At 44.6% G+C, this 19,180-nt stretch overlaps 1 protein-coding gene across 3 annotated transcripts; it reads left to right on the forward strand.

Annotated features, from left to right (window-relative positions):
• The first annotated feature begins 1,771 nt into the window (after positions 1 to 1,771).
• Positions 1,772 to 14,225, forward strand: TP53INP1 (tumor protein p53 inducible nuclear protein 1). Of its 3 annotated transcripts, XM_076329389.1 has the most exons (5): positions 1,772 to 1,844; positions 5,025 to 5,308; positions 5,757 to 6,108; positions 7,749 to 7,782; positions 10,761 to 10,872. In XM_076329389.1, exons 2-5 carry the CDS (start codon positions 5,197 to 5,199, stop codon positions 10,776 to 10,778), a joined length of 516 nt encoding a protein of 171 aa, XP_076185504.1. In that variant the 5' UTR covers positions 1,772 to 1,844; positions 5,025 to 5,196; the 3' UTR covers positions 10,779 to 10,872. The 3 variants fall into 3 exon arrangements, with proteins under 3 accessions (XP_076185504.1, XP_076185503.1, XP_076185506.1); XM_076329388.1 differs by lacking the exon at positions 7,749 to 7,782 and having other exon boundaries at positions 10,761 to 14,225; XM_076329391.1 differs by lacking the exon at positions 7,749 to 7,782 and having other exon boundaries at positions 5,955 to 6,108; positions 10,761 to 14,225.
• The last annotated feature ends 4,955 nt before the right edge of the window (positions 14,226 to 19,180 follow it).

The following is a 19,180-nucleotide window of genomic DNA, read 5'->3' on the forward strand; positions in this document are numbered from 1 at the left end:
TACAGCTAGACAGTTTGTCAGTCAAATTACACAGGCTATTCCCGGCTGCAGGAAGACACTTTTTGGTGTTTTTCCAAAATTTACTTTATCCATTTTGTTTTACATAGAAAAGCTTTGTCCTTACAAGAAAGAAAAAAAAAAAAGTGTACAAAAAAGATATTATTAAACACTGAGGTTAAAAGATCAAGAAGTTTATCTGGACTCCAGCAACTGTAACACATTCATATTGCACACCTGTATTTTAGTAGAAAATGTTATTATCGCTTGTTACAAATCCAGTTACTCATCACTACTGAAACCATGAAAAATCCTAAATTGTTAAGATGTGTTGCATGTAAAACAGTTTGGCTACACATCACCCATTTATTTCAGCATCTTCCGAAGGATGCAGATATTTGCCCATCTGGCATCCGCCGCAGTCTGAAGCAACTATTAACACTCTGATATAGTCAGAGTTACATTAGGCGACTGAAGGTGTGCAGCACGGCTACACCGGCTGCCCTGGACTGTAAGTTCACCGCCTGGAAATTCCTTTCCTTTAAGCTGTTCATCTCTCAGAAGAGCACTGCATTTATGTTCATCGCCTCTTCTTTTTTTTTCCTGAAAGAAAAACAGTGAGTGGATGGGGTAAGTGACCTAATGCACAAGTTTTCTAGGGCTTCAGATGTGTGACTTGGGAACTTTACAGCCCAGCTAAGGCGCTTCAGCCTAGTAAATGTCAAGGGAGGTGATTCTCCTCCTATACTCTGCTCTGGTGAGACCCCACCTGGAGTACTGCGTCCAGCTCTGGAGCCCTCGGCATAAGAAAGACACGGACCTGTTGGAGCGGGTCCAGAGGAGGGCCACGAAAATGATCAGGGGGATGGAACACCTCTCCTATGAAGAAAGGCTGAGAGAGTTGGGGTGGTTCAGCCTGGAGAAGAGAAGGCTCCGGGGAGACCTTATTGCAGCCTATCAGTACCTAAAGGGGGCTTATAGGAAAGATGGGGACAGACTTTTTACCGGGTGACAGTAGTGACAGGACAAGGGGCGATGGTTTTAAACTGAAAGAGGGCAGATTTAGGTTGGACATAAGGGTGGTGAGACACTGGAACAGATTTTAAACTGAAAGAGAGTAAATTGGGCACAAGGGAGAAATATTTTACAATGAGGGTGGTGAGCCCCTGGACCAGGTTGCCCAGAGGAGTTGTGGATGCCCCATCACTGGCAGTGTTCAAGGCCAAGTTGGACGGGGCTTTGAGCAACCCTACCTGCTGCAAGATGTCCCTGCCCATGGCAGGGGAGTTGGACTTGGATGCTCTTTGAAGACCCCTTCCAACCCAAACCACCCTATAAATTATCATTCTGAGTATTTGATTCCTAATTAAACAGGCACGTTTAATTAACAATCAAATCGCATATTTAATTACGTTATTAATTAAGATTTTGTATACTTAATTACCTCTGTTCCTAACCACCTGCTTTCCAAGGTAGCCGTATAACTGCCACCTTAACGGAATTTGCCCCCCCCCCGGTGTGTTCAGCACTTTATTTCCCCAAACGTAGAGAATTTATACCCAGCCACCGGCTCCGGTAATGCGGGGGGGGGGGGGACGGGGCGGGCGCGGGGGCGGGGCTCCGCCCCGCCCCCGCGCCCGCCCCGTCCCCCCCCCCCCCCCGCGGCGTCCCTGCCCGCCCGTCACGTGCGTTAGCGACAGCCGCCGGCGGCGCCCATTGGCGGAGGGGCGGGGAGGGGCGGGGCCGGGGCGGCCGGGCCGTCAGCTGCGGGCCGCGGCTATAACAACAAAGGGCTCCGCAGGGTGCGGAGTCAGCGCGGCCGCGGAGGCGGGAGCAGCGCGGTCCGGGTGAGTTTGCTTTGCCCGGCTCGCCGCCGGTGCCCCGGCTGACTGAACGGCGGGGGACGCGGCGGCGGTGGTGGTCTGAGTGCCCGGGCGAGGCGGGGGAAGGCGGCGGCGGCGGAGCTCCCGTTTCCCCGCGCATCCGTCCCGGCTCCCCTCTCCTCGGAAAACACCGAGGCCGGGAGGGTTTTGCCGTTTTCCCGGCTGTCGGGTAGCCGGTAGTCCTGTCCTACCGCCCGCCCAGCGGCGGGGCTGGGCTCCGGAGCGCAGCCGGGAAGGTGCGCAGCTGCTGCGGGCTCTGCCGGGTCACCCGCCGGCTGCGCGGAAAGCGGCTTTTTGGAGCCTCCTGGTGGTAATTAAAAGGCTGCGAGCTTGAGGGCACGGGAAGATCGGTAGCCAAGCTCTCACAGAGAACTGCAGAAGTGATGGGGGGGGGGTGTTTGTTTTCCCCCCCCTCACCCCGGGATTTTTTGCTTCACATGTGCCCCATCTCCCCTGCTAGGATAGGAGGAAAAAAAAAGAAAAAAAGGGTTTTTTTTAATGCAACAATACAATATTGGTGGCATGCATTGGATGTGTTATCTACAACAGCCTTTTTATCACTACTGTAGCTGAGCCAGCTGTTCTTAGTCTTGTCTTTTCTCGTGGCTGATAGTGTCTTGAGAACTAGAGTACCTCTCTTTCAGCCTCTGCCTCGTTTGCCTCCCCTAATGATGGTCTGTGGTAACAGTGTCGCTTCTTGGTCCCCATCTGACTTGCACAATAGCACGCAAGTGTGGTGGTTTCAGAGGCACTCGTCCGAAAGGATGTCAAAACATCAACTGGTTTCTAAATGATTCAGATGGTTTTTTGGATCCTCCTTGGGGAAGGGGAAAATGGGACAACCTGCTTTTGATCTACAGAAAGACATTTATGGGTCAAAAGCTGTAGTTTCTTTAGCTTATGTTCTCAGGAACAGTGATCTCCCTTTTCCTTGTTAGAGGTTAATTATTTGATGTTGCTGTGATGCCTATGAAGCCGTAATATAGGCGTGTGAGCTCTCATCTTGCTCCACTCCATGCGCAAAACAAAAAGACAGCCCTTGCCTAAAGGTACTTCCAGCCTCAATTTAGGAAAGGGGCAGCACATGCGTGTGGCAGTGGGAGTATGGAGAAAGACAGCGCTGAACAGCAATTATGCTGTGGCTTGCTAGTTAGCCTAAAGAAAAAATGAACTCTTTTGTTCCTAGGCCTTGTGCCAAAAGAGGGTTAGGGATGGATGTGGAAGATAACTGGAAAGCTACAGACTTCAAGCTTTCACTTAGAGTCCATTTCCTTATCTGTAGCAAGCTCTGTCTATAATTGAAGCACTCAAACCTTCTCAAGAAGATGCTTAGGAACGCTGTGGGCACTTGGCGTTTCCTTAGGTAACTCAACCAGGGCTTAGCGACCTTAATGGTTAAACGTGTTTCCTGCTAGTAGCCACTGAAAATTGAACTTTACTGCAGTTAAAAGCCACTTCTGCTTGCTGTGAATGTAGAAGAAGGGAATAAATGTTTGCCTCTTTCTTCACATAATTGACTACTGTTGTCATTTTTTCCTTTTCTCTGTTAAGCCTTTCCATTTTTAAAATTTTATCACTTTTCTTTAGACTTCTGATCATTCTTGTAGCTCTCTTAGAGCCTAGATGTTTCATTTTCAAGTATGGTCCTAAAAACCAGCCTTTTGTCACTACTGCAGCTGAGCCGCTTGTTCCTTGTCTTGTATTTTCTTGCAGCTGATAGTTCCTGTCGAAGAACTAGAGTGCATATCTTCTTGAGTTACACTGTACCTTTTCATATTGCTTCTGAAGACTACTTTAAATTCTAATCCTATCCTTTTGTGCTGCTTGAATAAGGAGGTAGCTGCATAAATGTCTATAGGAGCAGCATTCTGTGGAGCAGGTGCTTGTCCTTGCATTGAACAAGTAGGTGATGGGGTCCGGTGTCCTGGGGTAGGATGACATAGGAGGCCAAAATGACCCTTTAGTGTGGTCTGAGAGTTATAGGATGAAGCTGGGTATACTGACCTTAAATAATATTCTTTATGGGTTGTATCTTCTTTTAATGGCCGGGTTTGTCTAGTGTAGTGTGTCTTAGTCCCTTTCTCTTTCTGAATGCAGACACTCATACCCTCTTACATGTGTATCTTCTTCCCTATTTAATTATTAAACAGGTATTTAATCTGTAATAATTCTGACATTCTGTGATAATTTCACCATAGTAATATTTGAATTAACTTGTAGTTAAATCGGTGAATATTTTTCATATATAGTCTTTACTTATTCAGCTTCTTTAATGGCTTCTATTGTCTTTATTGGCTCATACATAAATATTCAAAGGCTGCAAGCATGCTGATCTGAGGTGGTTGAACATTCAGCTTCTCGGTAGTAATGGGATTTTTTCATCTTAACTGCCAAATGTAGAGTTCAGGTTTATAGTGACTAATTACATGTAGATTTAGGGAAGCATATTGAGAAATAAACATTGATTTTAATTAAGTATACAAGTTACTTTTCCTTGTTACTTAGACTTACCGTACATGACTAGTTGGGCACTCGCTGTGAAAATGATCCCACCGGTAACTATGTAGTGCACTTTGAACCTGAAGAGGGGATGTGCCTTCCCACTGTGTTAACTTGTAAGCAGTGGCCCTGAACTGTGTGTGATGGGAGAGAGAAGATACGCTGCCTTGGGCACCCCTGGGAGCCCTTGCAGGAGTCTCTGGGAGAGGTGTGTGGCTGTGTCAACAGAGGCGGCACGATATCTGGAGCAGAAAAATCTGTGCTTGCCCTTTGCATCTCTCTCTGACCAGGAAGACAGATGGGGAGCTGGGGGAGCACCTCAGTGAGCATAGGCACAAGGCTTCTGTGCAAAAGTTGTCTCCTCCTGTAGGAGAAGGTGGGGACCGACAGCTGAACAGACCTTTGCACGGGGAGGAGGATCTGGAAGAAGATGCTCAGCTCTGAGGAGAGACCTAGAGACCTAGGTTTTTTCTGTGTGTATCTAGCTGGGAGGGAATGGTGAATGCCAGTGAAGCTGCCTCTCCTCTTAGGGAGAAATGTTCACTGGTGCCTCAGACTGCACTAAAGAGAGGGTTTTTAATTTGTTCCCTAGGGATGTTACCTATTGCTTTGTCATTAAGACCTCTGTCATCATTTTTTTTGCAGGTTTCACGTAAACTGTTTACCAGTCATGCCTCTGCATGTCCCATACCTAAGCTGATAAAGCATCTATGCACTTTAATCTCAAGTCTACGCCACTCTTCTAGTACAGTGTGAGCTGTGCCTTGAACCTTGGATATAAAGACCTACCAGCCAAAGTCTTGTTCCTGCCTTAGTAATGTTCCAGAGGTTAAATAACATGCTCATGGGAGAGATTAATAGCTTGTCCAGCCAAGAGCCAGAGTTCAGTGAGAAAGAAGATGACGAGTGGATTCTGGTTGACTTTATAGGTAAGACGTCTGTCAAACGTAAGCTCTACTTAGAAACCATTAGCTTGGGAGAAACTTTACCTAAGCAAAACCAGTGTGGATTAGAGCACAGGGTGTCTTCCAAACAAATGTACCAAAACATGTTATGTAAACTGATGAGAAAAATGATGTCAGATTTATAAGCCTGACACAGGCTTCAGCAGAACCACTTGTACAGATAAAATATGTTTGATTTATTACGCAATTGTATTGCTTTACTGATAACAGTTGTTTTACATGTCTAGCATGGCTCATCAGGGAACTCCCTTTTCCCCTCCCCTTGCTTTTAAAAAAAGTAATAAAAATTTGTATATGTGCTGATAGGGGTTTATTTCTGTTTCTTTGTTGGTTTTTTGATATCCTGTTTCTGGCTACGTGCAACCTTGTTGCGTCCATGGGTTCCTCTCCACTGACTAATGGCCACCTACAGCGGACACTTGCACTAATTGCTCTGTGGAGGAAGCAGACATCACTGAAGCATCGGCTGTGGATGGCTCTCCTGTCTTCTCTTGTTTACCGTCTCCCTTGGAACACTTGCCAGAGGCCAGCGAGTCTTGCTTCATCCAGTTTGAGTCATGTCCCATGGAGGAGAGCTGGTTTATCACCCCTCCCCCATGTTTTACTGCAGGTGGATTAGCCACTATCAAAGTGGAAACCAGTCCGATGGAGAACCTCCTAATAGAGCATCCCAGCATGTCTGTGTATGCTGTCCACAATACCTGTCACGGCCTTAATGAGTCTGGATGTGGAGATGAGGAGTTTCACAGCCCAGGTAGTCCCAGGTATGTCTGACTTCTCCTGTCAAGGAGCTCTGTTGCTGAAAATATCTGGTTTCTACTTGATCAGCTTAGACACTTAATACTGAATTTTCCAGCTTATTTCAGCAAGTGAATAAAGCATGAATACTACACAAGGTGGGTAGGGTGGTCAGGGCTGCCTGCCTGCTTAGAAAAATCTTATACAAGATGACCGTGTCAGGAAACAGTTGGGGTATGCTATTTTGACACTGCAGTGAATATTTATGGAGCCTAATTGTTCCCTTGCAGAATACGCTCCGGTCCTGTTGAAACTGGTGGCAGCTACCCATATAGCTGATAACGTAGATTTGAAAGCACTTTGCCCCCTCCAGAGCTATGTGTATTTTTCATAACTGTTAGTCAGTACCCTTTTAGTCACCTTGTGAGATGAAAAAATACTACTTTAACTATCCTGACAGGGAAGTCTGTTTTGGTATTTTTTTGTTCCTCAAGGTAGTGATAGATTAGGACAGGATTAAATTTTTCCACAGGTGGCTTGTGGAAAAAAAGCAAACTGAAATATTCCACAAAACTTACTCCCTTCAAGGTAAAAAATAGTGCTGCAAACTTCTTACCTTGCTAAAAGTAGAAGTTACCTTGTTTGATTTTTGCAGTCCTAAAGATCCAGCCATGTGGAGTTACTGCAGATGCATGTTTGCCATGCACTGCTGCTTTGATGGTAACTGTCCAGTATATACAGCTATACGAGTATAGTATACATAGACGTATACAAATAGAGTATTTCTACCATTGTGACTCCACACTTGCCCGTGTGTTCATTGATTTGGAAATAATTGGGTGTTTCATGAATCCTGGTTAATAGCAAAGAGTGACTTTTCCTCCAATCTGGTGCCTACGCTTAGAGACAATTGAAAATGGAAAGAAAAAAAAAAATCACAGTATAGTAAGCTTTGTTACACAGGAAAAAATGAGTGTAGTGGTAGAGTTGCTGTAGGTAGATGCCCATTGACCTTTCTGATCACTTCCTTGCCATATTTAAAGTTCTTACTTCAAAGAAATGAGTGACTTGAGATGTCATGCTGCTGTATAATATTGAAGTATAGTGCCGATAATATTGAAGTATAGTGCCGATACCATTAATCTTGGAGAACAGGAGACTTGTATAAATATTTGGGGAGGGCAGTTTGTGATGTTAAGCATCAAGGGTCTAGCTTAACTTAAATCGGGGGGGAGGGAAGCTATGAGCACATAGCACCTCTTAAAAGGAGGGTCTGAAGGAATTAGTAACACACAAAGTCAGTGTCTGACTTCTCTGACTTGTGAACAAGGGATATTGGTATAAATTCTTCTCTAGAAGAATCCTGTGTTATACTATGTGGTACAGTTAAGCTGCTTTAATGTGTTGGGAAGCTAAAGGTGTGATGATCCTCGAGTGGTGTGCAATTAAGTTTTTTTCCACACTGAACTCTGTGCTGTTGCTTCGTCAGAGGATCTAGACTTTTGTATAAGAGTTATTTTGGGTGGCAGAACTGGGAGTAGATTTAAGTCTAAAGCTGAGGTAGACTACAGAAACTGGGAAAATCAATTACACTGATAATGCAGTAAGTTTCAAAAGCTGTTTTGAAGTGTCTAGTGGTTTAATGGTTGGCCATTTAACATTGTAGGGCCAAGAAAAGCTGCTTAAGGCACACTGGCACAGTAAGTACTACTGTTTTGGGACAGTGCTTTTTGTTTGATCAGGCTGCTAGCAACACTGCTTCCTCTAGAGCCTTGTCTGCCAAAACAATACTGGTTTCAGGACTAACCTTTGTGCCAAATGATGTTACTTGATCAAGCCTAACTACATCTGCTTTAACAGGCAAAATGCTAAGTGCAGAAAAATTACTTAAATATTAATTGGGGCGGGGTCTGAATACCTTAATGTTTCTTGTGAGGTCTGGCTCTATAGCACAACTAGCAGGACACTTTTGCTTTCTAGCAAAATAGATGCTGGGGACACAGCAGTGAATATATGTAGCAGCGGTCTGGCTTTAGACACAGCCCCTCTAAAATGACATTTTGACAACATTGATGGAGGCTCATAAGCCCTGTTCTTTCAGTGCCTGGAGCTCACTAGTGCCAGGCTACCAAAGAGAACCACTAAGATACCAAAATGCCGTATTAAAAGAGTATGGGGCCTTCTAGCTAATTCAAACCACCTCTGCTATCCTAGTTTCACTTCAAGGTGACAAATAGAAAAGTATTGGTTTGCAAACCACTGCTGGAAGTGTATTTGATAAGAGGGGAAAAAGCTTTAATATCTTCAGTCAGCAATTTAAACTGTTTTTTTCTCCTTTTGTGGAAGAAATCTATTTGCTCCTTTTAAATTCCTTTCAAAGCAAAAGGATGTCATATAAACTTCCCCCTGTTCGTCAGGTTAGTCATATTTTTCCATTACAAACCACAACGCTCTGTATTAGCAGTTGATGCCCTTCTCTAGCTAATGACATGCAGTGAGGGCGTGCTTAGGAAATACAGGTTCTAGTAACACAACATGGTGTGGCTTCCTAGCTCCTTACAGTTTTCCCCTGTAAGACTTCATTTGGAGTTCTGCCTCCAGCACTGTTGAATGTTAAGGGATTGCCCTGCATAGAAGACAGTAGCCCAATATTTGCAGGCACCCTCATGTGAATTAAACTGGTGTAATCCGCAGAGAAAAATGTTTACAAGGCACTGTGAATTGATTTGTGCTATCTTACTTGTTTCTTGCTTTGTATTTCAAGTGCTAGGTTTAGGACAATATCCAGTTAATGAACAGGGGAAAACGAGCATGTCACACGTGGCTATTCTGGAGTCTGTAGGCTTCAGTCAGTCATCTCAAGCTAGTGAAGGAGCCAAAAGCAAGTGGATTTGGATATTTAAAAGAAAGTAGAAGGGAGGAGTATTCCCTTGCTGACAGGGAATATTTTGCTCCAGTGTGAAGTCGGGGGAGGCAGAAGAGCTCACTTCTGTGCAGGCACCTGCAGCCCCCCCAAGAGCAAGGCTACAAGGGTGTACCATGGGCATGGCAGACCAGACTTGTCTACAGAGACATCATACAATAGAATCATAGAATCATAGAATCATTGAGGTTGGAAAAGACCTCTAAGATCATCGAGTCCAACCGTCAACCCAACACCACCATGCCCACTAAACCATGTCCCTAAGAGCCTCATCTACACGTCTTTTAAATACCTCCAGGGATGGGGACTCCGCCACTTCCCTGGGCAGCCTGTTCCAATGTTTCACCACTCTTTCAGTAAAGAAATTTTTCCTTACATCCAATCTAAACCTCCCCTGGCGCAACTTGAGGCCATTTCCTCTCGTCCTATCACTTGTTACTTCGGAGAAAAGACCAACACCCACCTCGTTACAACCTCCTTTCAGGTAGTTGTAGAGAGCGATGAGGTCTTCCCTCAGCCTCCTTTTCTCCAGGCTAAACAACCCCAGTTCCCTCAGCCGCTCCTCATAAGACTTGTTCTCCAGACCCCTCACCAGCCTCGTTGCCCTTCTCTGGACATGCTCCAGCACCTCAGTGTCCTTCTTGTAGTGAGGGGCCCAAAACTGAACACAGTATTCAAGGTGCGGCCTCACCAGTGCCGAGTACAGGGGCACGATCACTTCCCTACTCCTGCTGGCCACACTAGTTCTAATAAATGCAAATTAAACTCTTCCAGAAGAGACTTTATTATAGAGTCATGCTAGTGCTGAAAAACAGACTTCCCAAGAGACCTCTTGCTCATGCCTGAGCAAGCTCCTGGTCTTGCAGACATCTTTCCTGGGCACCACTGAGTTGAAAGCTAGTCGTTGGGTCCTGGGCGGGGGCAGAGATGGCAAGCAACTCTGGTGCCACTGGTCTCACACCAGCTGTGGCATTCAGACTTGGAATTTGCTTTGCTTTTAAAACTGCCAAGCTATTTTTAGCTTTACTTTGGAAGTTTCAGGAAACACCAGTGATTGTTCTGTCAAGTAGGGAAGTCCTTTTTCAATATGTCAGTCCCTGCTTGCATAGGCTGCTGATTTGTTTTTTACTAGTGCATGATGGAGTAAGGGTTTGCCAAAACTGCTGACTCTGCTCATAAAATCTAGAGGGCTGGTTGAGGAACAATCCTTCTAAGTTATTTCCTCTGTGTGTCACAACTGGTCTATCTTTCCCATTCCTCTGCATGAACATTGTTTGGATGTATTTGTGTGGCTGGCAATCCAAACACACTGTCACTAGTGTGCTCCTGTTTTTCAGGCTGAACCACCTATGCTCAAGATGATTTTTAAACCAAACTTTGCCTAGTGGATAACTCAAGTCTTCTAAAGCTGGAGCAGTGTGACACACATTGCCTTATATTTCTGATTTATATTGCATCTTGGGCTTAGGGAGGCGGGGTCGGGAAGGAAGGGTGCAATAGCATAATATGCCAAAAGTCCAAAGGCTATTGTGGTGCCTTCACACTAAAAGTGAGTTAGGAGCACTACGTGTTACTTACCAATGTGGTTTTCCTAAACTGGCTTGACCTCGCCTCAGCCCAAATGTCTGTCCAGTAGATTAAGGGTGCACTTTTGAAATGCTGGATGTTGATGTCTGTGTTCTCCTGCCCTCTATAGTTTGCATGTATTTCCAATGCACCTCAGTAATGACTGATACCTGCTTGTTATGTTTCTAGACTGGAGGCCCGAAATGAAACAGGACAGCATGTTCACTGCTATGTCGCAGCTCTTGCTACTCATTCAACTTTTCTGGAAAAAACCAAGAGCTTTCATCCTACCCACTGGATAAAAGAACATAACGAAAGACACTATCTCAACAAAAACGGTCTCCGTCGCCAAAACCTCACCAGGGATTGCCACTCTCGGCAAATCAAGCACAACAGACTGTTTGTTCACCAGCCTTGCCAGCGTCAGTTCAATTACTGATGGCTCTCGTGGTTTTAATCTATGGTCTAATTGTTTTTAGGTTGCTCTTGTTTTCATGCATAGTTAAGTGTGGTCAATCTGAAGCTGGTCATCAATCCTTCAAACACAACTGTAACTAGTGTTGCATTCTCTTGAAATGACACACAAATCTCTGAACATCTTGCAGCAAGTTCTAAACATTGATGTTAAATATCAATGTCTTGGAAGCCTATCATATGATAGTTTGTGTGCTGTTTTATAAACTATGATGTATAGATGGGTTCTTAATTGGTATTTTAAAGAAACTTAACTGAGATGGAAATCAGTTACACTTTGCATTAATCAAAGTGGAGTTAGAAAATTTAAGGTTAGCTGTATGCTTTAAAGACCAGTACTTGACAGCTTGTGTGTCTGTCTATATTCAGTATATATGATTACTTTCTAAGATGGAAATTTTATAGCTGCCGGTGGATATTACATAGCTATGCCGAACTGTTACAAGAAGGACATCTAATCTAAATTGCCTAGAACCTACTTGTGTTAGTGGAATCTGTGTAGGTGTGTTGGGTACTTAATGTGGGTATCGGAAAAGGGTTAAATGTCCCCCCCAGTATTGTTGCAGTATGATATGGCACTGTGTTACAGATGTAGTACCTCACAGTGGAGTGGAAGGAAAAGTGGACCTATGGGTTAAGTGCAGACACAGAACCCAGAGAGCTGAACTGGGTGTTACTTGGCACAGTTCGAGTTCTTACTCCCTTTCTCTAGCTCTTTCTCTTTCTGTCTTTGAAAGATGTATTTCCCCTACCCTATTTCATTTAATCTCTAATCTAGTTAAAGGAAAAAGATGGTGGATCAACCATTCTTTTAATCCTATCAGTAGCTGACTGCTACTGATAGTAGCAGTAGAAGTCAGGCTGATGGATAGCTATTTCTGAGCTGCTAATTGCTGTTAGATTGTCTCATATTTACAGATTGAGAGTAGCTCAAAAGTAGCTAGAAGGAAGGTTTTATCAGAAGCTGTCCTAATTTTCTCTCGTTCTCTCTATGAAAATGAAGTCTGAGTTAATTGTGACTGGAAATGAAGGGCAGTGTGTGGCAGGGAGAAGAGCATGCTGAAAAACAGTCTTACACAATTAAACACAGTGATAAGAGGGTGTATAAAAATTGAGATAAATCGGCAGTGGCTGTTCTCCTAGCCCATTGGGGGCAGAAGGACTGGATAGCAATTCTGTGGGCCAACAGGAAAGAAAAGCCATTCAAAACTAACAAGTAGTTTTCTTAAGAACACTGTGTGAGATGTTTTGGAAGTTGGCAGGCACTTAAAAAAAAAAGTAAAGTTTACCTGTTTAACAAAGAGCGTGTATTACACAGCAGCCACGTGGCATGCCGAACCCTGATAGATCAATCTAGGAAGTAGATTAAATGGCTGTAGAGGTGAGGAAACAGAAATCTGCACTGAAAGAGGGGGGGAAATATAACTAAGTTTATCCCCCTTTCTGTCGGTGCTTAATGTGACTTACTGTTTTTCCTTGTGTTTAGTGCCTAGGGCATTAAAGTGTTAACATTCAACCATGTCTTCCAGTAGTCCTTATACAGAAGTTAGTATGAGGAGTCTTTGAAACTAGGCAGGATCAATAATGTGAATTATTCCAGACCTATGAAGTATTTGAAATTCAGCCAAATGCTTCAATTTCACTGAAGCAAAACCCAAGAATTTGGATTAACCTTGATGTAGTGGTACTGTTGCACATTCTGCAGCTAGAATTGTTGTGGCATATACTTAGTGTACAGGAAACAACATTTATAATCTGTTTCACTGCAGATGTGCTGCTTCACTGGGATTAGTTGGGATTGTTGCAAAGGGATGATGACAAATTGTTAAATGTATAAAAGCAAGAGGTGCTTTCCTGGATACACTAGTCTTTTTTTTTTTTTTTAAAGACACATTGAATTCACATGGACAGTGAAAGAAAACAAAATTGGTCACATCATGTGTTTCCAGAACAGAGATTTTGTTACTGCTCTTTTCAGCAGTATGTGCCCATGTCCATACAACAATTCTTTTGTGGTCCAAATACTCTGGTTTATCTGCAAATAGCTGTAGCTTCACCAGTCTCTCGTCTGTTCACTGATACTCTTACTAGCCTCAGATTATCTACCTTTATCACTCCAACTTTTTGCCCAGCTTAAACTTCCTTCTCCTCACCGCCAACTCTCTAGCTCAGGAAAATTCTTTGCTTTCCTTTATTTTTCTTTTTATATAAAAGTAACTGCTTTCCTTCAGCTTTAATTTTCTTAAAGTGAAATGAAGGAAGATGGAGTTCTCCACCTCCCCGTGTTGGAAGGAGTAATCCTTCAACTTTTAACGGGGAGATGAAGTTGAGAGTATAAGGCTCCCAGGCATTACAATGAGAGCCTTGGTCTGTTCTTCTCAGTAGGCAAGTAAATGCAACTTTAGACTGCTCCTAGAATTGGGAGATACTGATCTTTTTATACTACATTACTAGATGACTTTCTGGTGATGAAAACCTATATCTTTCAGGATATAAACTGTTTTGTTGCACAAAGCTGTGCATCTCAATTTTTAATATTGGAAACCATATTATTGTGTGAGAGAGTACTGCATCAATGGCTTTCTGTTAATTTGTTTTACATATTTATGTTGGTCTAGCCCTGTTTTGTGCCTGGAACTGTTGGGCAATTAGATTTGTTTTGGTTTTCTGTTTTAATAGCGAGCTATGTGGCTTTTTATATGGTTTTCGAATTGTATTAAAGTGTGTGTGTGTTTTTTCTTGTAAAAGTGGAGGCCTTGCACTGTCTCATACTGATTGATATTCATGAATCTTGCTGAAACTGTATTTTCATATGTATTGGTCAATAGACAGATTTGCATTTTAAACTGTGCCTTCTACACAGCAAACTTGAAGATTCAAAAGGGACATTTCAGTTAGGATTAATACTGTATGTCAGTCTATGCATATATGGCAGCTTCTCTCCAGAGCCACTTCTTTATTTGTAGCAGTCCTTTTGATATGGAAGAATGTCTGGCTCTTATTTTTAATAGTTTAACACAAGCTGAAAACCGACAAAATACAGCACTTTGCCAAAAAGTAGCGTTGCTTAACCAGTGTGTATTTACTAAAGCGGTCTTCTGTATTTTGTTTTCATAGTGCGTTCTGCGCACCATAGGGAGACATGATCTTAACTCTCAATAAAAAATGGTCTATTAAAAATTGTCAGTCTGTTCTCTTATGTTACAGGTCAGTCAAAATCCAAATGCCTGAGTACCCCATTCAGGTGTGGTAGGTGCAAGTACTGAGTATCTCAGCATGCTTGCTCTAGTACAGAAGTTCTCTTGGGAATCAGTTTCCACTGCTGATCAAGTGACAATACGTGGTCTAAGAAGTGCTTATACATCTCTGCCAACTGCTGCATTTCCTGGTCAGCATGCAGAAGTGCCACAGGTGAACAGGACAGAGATAAAAACATATTACCACTTAAAGCATGCACAGGGTCGGGGGAAGGTTTTTGCTTTATCTAGGCTGAACCTGTCTTGTTTCAACTCGTACCCATTGCCTTTCATCCTCCTACCATGCACCACCGTGAAGAATCTGTATGGAAGACTGATGTTAGCATTCAAGAGGTGGAAGCAGGGACGGGTAACCTGTGAGGGACATAGAGACCCTGTGCAAATGTCCAGGGATGGGGTCAGGGAAGCCAAGCCATCTGTAGCTGAACTTGGCAAGGGCTGTGAAGGGCAACAGGCCTTCCACAGATATATTGGCTGCAAAAGGAAGACTAGAGAAAATGTGGGCCTGCTGCTAAACTGGGCAGGAGTCTTCCTGATAAAGGACATGGAGAAGGCTGACGTAGTCCCTGTCTTCTTTGCCTTGGTCTCGGCTGGTAAGACCAGCCTTTGGGAACTGCAAGCCCCTGAGGCCAGTGGGAAAGGCTAGAGCAAGGAAGATCAACCCTTGGTTGAGAAGGGTCAAGTTAAGAAATGCTTAAAAGGGATGGGACATACACCGATCTACTGGACACATCCATGACTGGCGAAGGAGCTGGCTGATGTCATTGTGAAGCTGTTCTCAATTATTTTAAAGGTTATAGCAATGGGCGGGGTTCATGAGGGCTGGAAGAAAGCAAATGTGCTTCCTATCTTCAAGAAGGACAAGAAGAATAGGGTGAACTACAAGACAGTCAGTCTCACCTTGATCTCTGGGAAGGTGATGGAGCAAATAACCCTGGAAACCATTTCCAAACAGGAACAAGAAGGTGATTAGGACTAGCCAGAATGGATTTATGCAGGGGAAAGGATGCCTGACAACCTGATAGCCTTCTACAATTAGATGACTGGCTCAGTGGATGAGGGGAGAGCAGTGGATGTTGTTTATCTTGGCTTTAGCAAGGCTTTTAACACTGTCCCCCATAACATCCTCCCAAACTGCTGAATTATGGACCACGTAAGTAGATGGTGAGCAGGTGTATCAAGAACTGGCTGAACTGTTGTGCTCAAAGGGTTGTGATCAGTGGCATGAAGCCTAGCTGGAGGCCAGTTGCTATTGGTGTACCCTATCAATATTGTATCTTATGCTGTTAAAAACCTTCATTAATGATCTGGGTCATGGGGCAGAGTGCACAATCAGCAAGCTTGCAGAAGATAGGAGGAGTTGTTTATACACCAGAGGGTTGTGCTGCTATTCAGAAGGACCTTGACAGGCTAGAGAAATGGGCTGACAGGAACCTCGTGGAGTTCAACAAGGGGAAATGTGGAGTCTTGTACCTGGGGGAAAAATAACCCCAGGTACTAGTACAGGCTGGAGGCCAACTGGCTGGAAAGCATCTTGGCAGAAAAGGCCCTGGGGGTCCTGGTGGACACCAAGCTGACTATGAGCCAGCAGTGCACCCTTGTGGCCTCAAAAACTAAAAGCTTCCTGGGCTGCATTAGGAAGAGCGTTGCCAGCAGGTGGAGGGAGGTGATCCTTCCCTTCCACTGTGTGCTGGTGAGACACATAGAATCATAGAATAGTTTGGGTTGGAAGGGACCTCTAAAGGACATCTAGTCCAATCCGCCTGCTGTGCGCAGGGACATCTTCAACTAGATCAGGTTGCTCAGAGCCCCGTCCAACCTGACCTTGAATGGTTCCAGGGATGGGGCATCCACCACTGATCTGGGAAACCTGTGCCAGTGTTTCACCACCCTCAGCATAAAAAATTTCTTCCTTCTATCTAGTCTAAATCTACCCCCCTTTAGCTTAAAGCCATTCCCCCTTGTCCTGTCGCAAAAGGCCCTGCTAAAAAGTTTGCCGCCATCTTTTTTATAAGCACCCTTTAAGGACTGATAGGCTGCAATAAGGTCTCCCCGAAGCCTTCTCTTCTCTAGGCTGAACAACCCCAACTCTCTCAGCCTTTCTTCATAGGAGAGGTGTTCCATCCCCCTGATCATTTTCGTGGCCCTCCTCTGGACCCGCTCCAACAGGTCCATGTCTTTCTTATGCTGAGGGGTCCAGAGCTGGACACAGTACTCCAGGTGGGGTCTCACCAGAGCAGAGTAGAGGGGCAGAATCCCCTCCCTCGACCTGCTGGCCACGCTTCTTTTGATGCAGCCCAGGAGACGACTGGCCTTCTGGGCTGCGAGCGCACCTTGCTGACTCATGTCCAGCTTTTCATCCACCAGTACCCCCAAGTCCTTCTCAGCAGGGCTGCTCTCAATCCCTTCAACCCCCAGCCTGGATTTATACTGGGGGGTTGCCCCGACCCAGGTGCAGGACCTTGCCCTTGGCCTTGTTGAACCTCATGAGGTTCACACAGGCCCACTTCTCGACTTGTCCAGGTCCCTCTGGATGGCATCCCGTCCCTCTGGCGTGTCGACCGCACCACTCAGCTTGGTATCATCTGCAAACTTGCTGAGGGTGCACTCGATCCCACTGTCTATGTCATTGATGAAGACATTAAACAGTACCGGTCCCAATACGGACCCTTGTGGGATGCCACTCATCACCAACCTCCATCTGGACATTGAGCCGTTGACCACTGCCCTCTGGATGCGACCATCTAACCAATTCCTCACCTACCGGACAGTCCACCCATCAAATCCATACCTCTCCAGTTTAGAGAGAAAGATGTTGTGGGGGACCATGTCAAAGGCCTTACAGAGGTCCAGATAGACGACATCTGTAGCCCTTCCCATGTCCACTGATGTAGTCACTCCGTCATAGAAGGCCACTAGGTTAGTCAGGCAGGACTTGCCCTTGGTGAAGCCATGCTGGCTGTCTCAAATCACCTCCCTGTCCTCCATGTGCCTTAGCATAGCTTCCAGGAGGATCTGTTCCATGGTCTTCCCAGGCACAGAGGTGAGACTGACTGGCCTGTAGTTCCCCCTGGCTGTGGCACCAGTCCTGTAACCACTTGTTGACTCACCAGATTCGACTGGCCCTTTCAAACCCCTTCCCTTTGACCCGCAGGATTGATGAAAAAACTACCTGCGCTCCTGAGTCCCTTACCACCACTCCCAGGGCTCTGTAGTCCTTCTTGATAGTCCTCAGACTGCCCCTGGCTGTGTCACTGGTGCCCACGTGAAACAGGAGCAGTGGAATAGGAAACATCTAGGGTGCTGTGTCCAGTGCTGAGCTCCCCAGTACAAGAGAGACGTGGACATACCGGAGTGTACCCAGCAAGAGGCCAGGGAGGTGATAATAGGATTGAAGACTGAAATAATGGGGACAGGCTGAGAGCTGGGATTGTTTAGGCTGGAGAAGAAAAGGCTCAGGGGGATCTTGTCAAGGTGTATAAACACCTGATGGGGGCAGTAAAGATGACAGAGCCAGACTCTTCTCTAGTGGTGCCCAGTGAAAGGACAAAAGGCAATGGGTGCAAGCTGAAACATGGGGAATTCCATTTAAATGTAAGAAATAGTCTCACTGGTCTTCTCCGGGCTGTTCTTTTGGCTTTTTCTGAAAATGTGTGTGAATATTTTTTTTTTCCCTCCAGTCATCAGGGATCCTTGATCTATGTGGCTTTTCAAAGATCATGGAGAGTGGCCTTGCAAGGCCATCAGCCAGCTCTCTCAGCACATTGGATGCAGGCCGCTGGGCTCCACAGACTTCTATGGGTTGTGTTGTTGCAAGTAGTCCCTGATTTGATTCTCACCCACTGAACAAACTGGGTGACAAAATGATCTGTTTAACTGACAGTGATGAAACGGGATTTGTGCAACAAAGCGTCCATCTTCCTAGAGGAAGCACTGACTAAAACCTCTCCTTTTCAAATGTAGATTTTGTGACTTGTGCATTTATCAAAGCAGCGAGTCTATGCTGAGAGCTGTACAGTATTCTGCAGGAGAAAGTTTGACCAATTATGCCTGTATAATCATATCCATACAGATAACCTAACATAGCTACACTGATAGTGTTCCTCTTGGGGGTGCTTAGTTCAGACTTAATGCAGCTTTTTAAATTTAGGTTGGACACTTTCCAAAACATCATGAACTAGTGTTTTTTTAAAACTTCCCCGTGCCAAAGCAAAAATGTTCATATAAAGGGTCATATCAATGTAACCATACTAAATTCTCACTTTACATTCGGGTTTTCCTGTTTATGTAAATCCTTGTACGTCTCTGATGAAGCTAGCATACTAATTACTGTTCTCTGACACTTAACACTGATGGAGGCACTCTGTTTCCTCATTGAGTCGTTCAGTATCTGCTTTCTTCATCTCATTAACTTCTTTTGGTGCATGTTTATAACCACAAAATGCTGTTACCTCCATTATTCAGTGATACTTGCAAGTAGGGTTCAGGGTTTTTGACACACGTAGAAATGACTCATCAAAAGATCATGGTGCTGCTGCAGCACTGTTGTTCCCATCATGTGGTCACGATAGATCAGTCTTAGAATAAATGGGACTGAATTGAGACTTAACAGGATGTGTAGAAAGTTTTGTTTCTCAGCCAGCCTTTTTCTTCATGAAAATACTGTCCTGGAGCTACTGCTGCATAACTAATACTTCAGAAGTTAAAGTCTCTTGACTTGTTCCAAAGTTTTGTGGGCAGTTTGGTAGTTGAACACTCAAATACCTTAATGAGGCAGATAACTGTATTGTAATTTCATGGGCAAGCTAAGGAAAAAGAATAATAGCCAAAAAAAGAAAACCCAGATAAGAGTAACAAAACTAGGCTAGTGGCCAGGAG

Source organism: Aptenodytes patagonicus, chromosome 2 (assembly GCF_965638725.1).
Source record: "Aptenodytes patagonicus chromosome 2, bAptPat1.pri.cur, whole genome shotgun sequence".
NCBI lineage: Eukaryota > Metazoa > Chordata > Aves > Sphenisciformes > Spheniscidae > Aptenodytes > Aptenodytes patagonicus.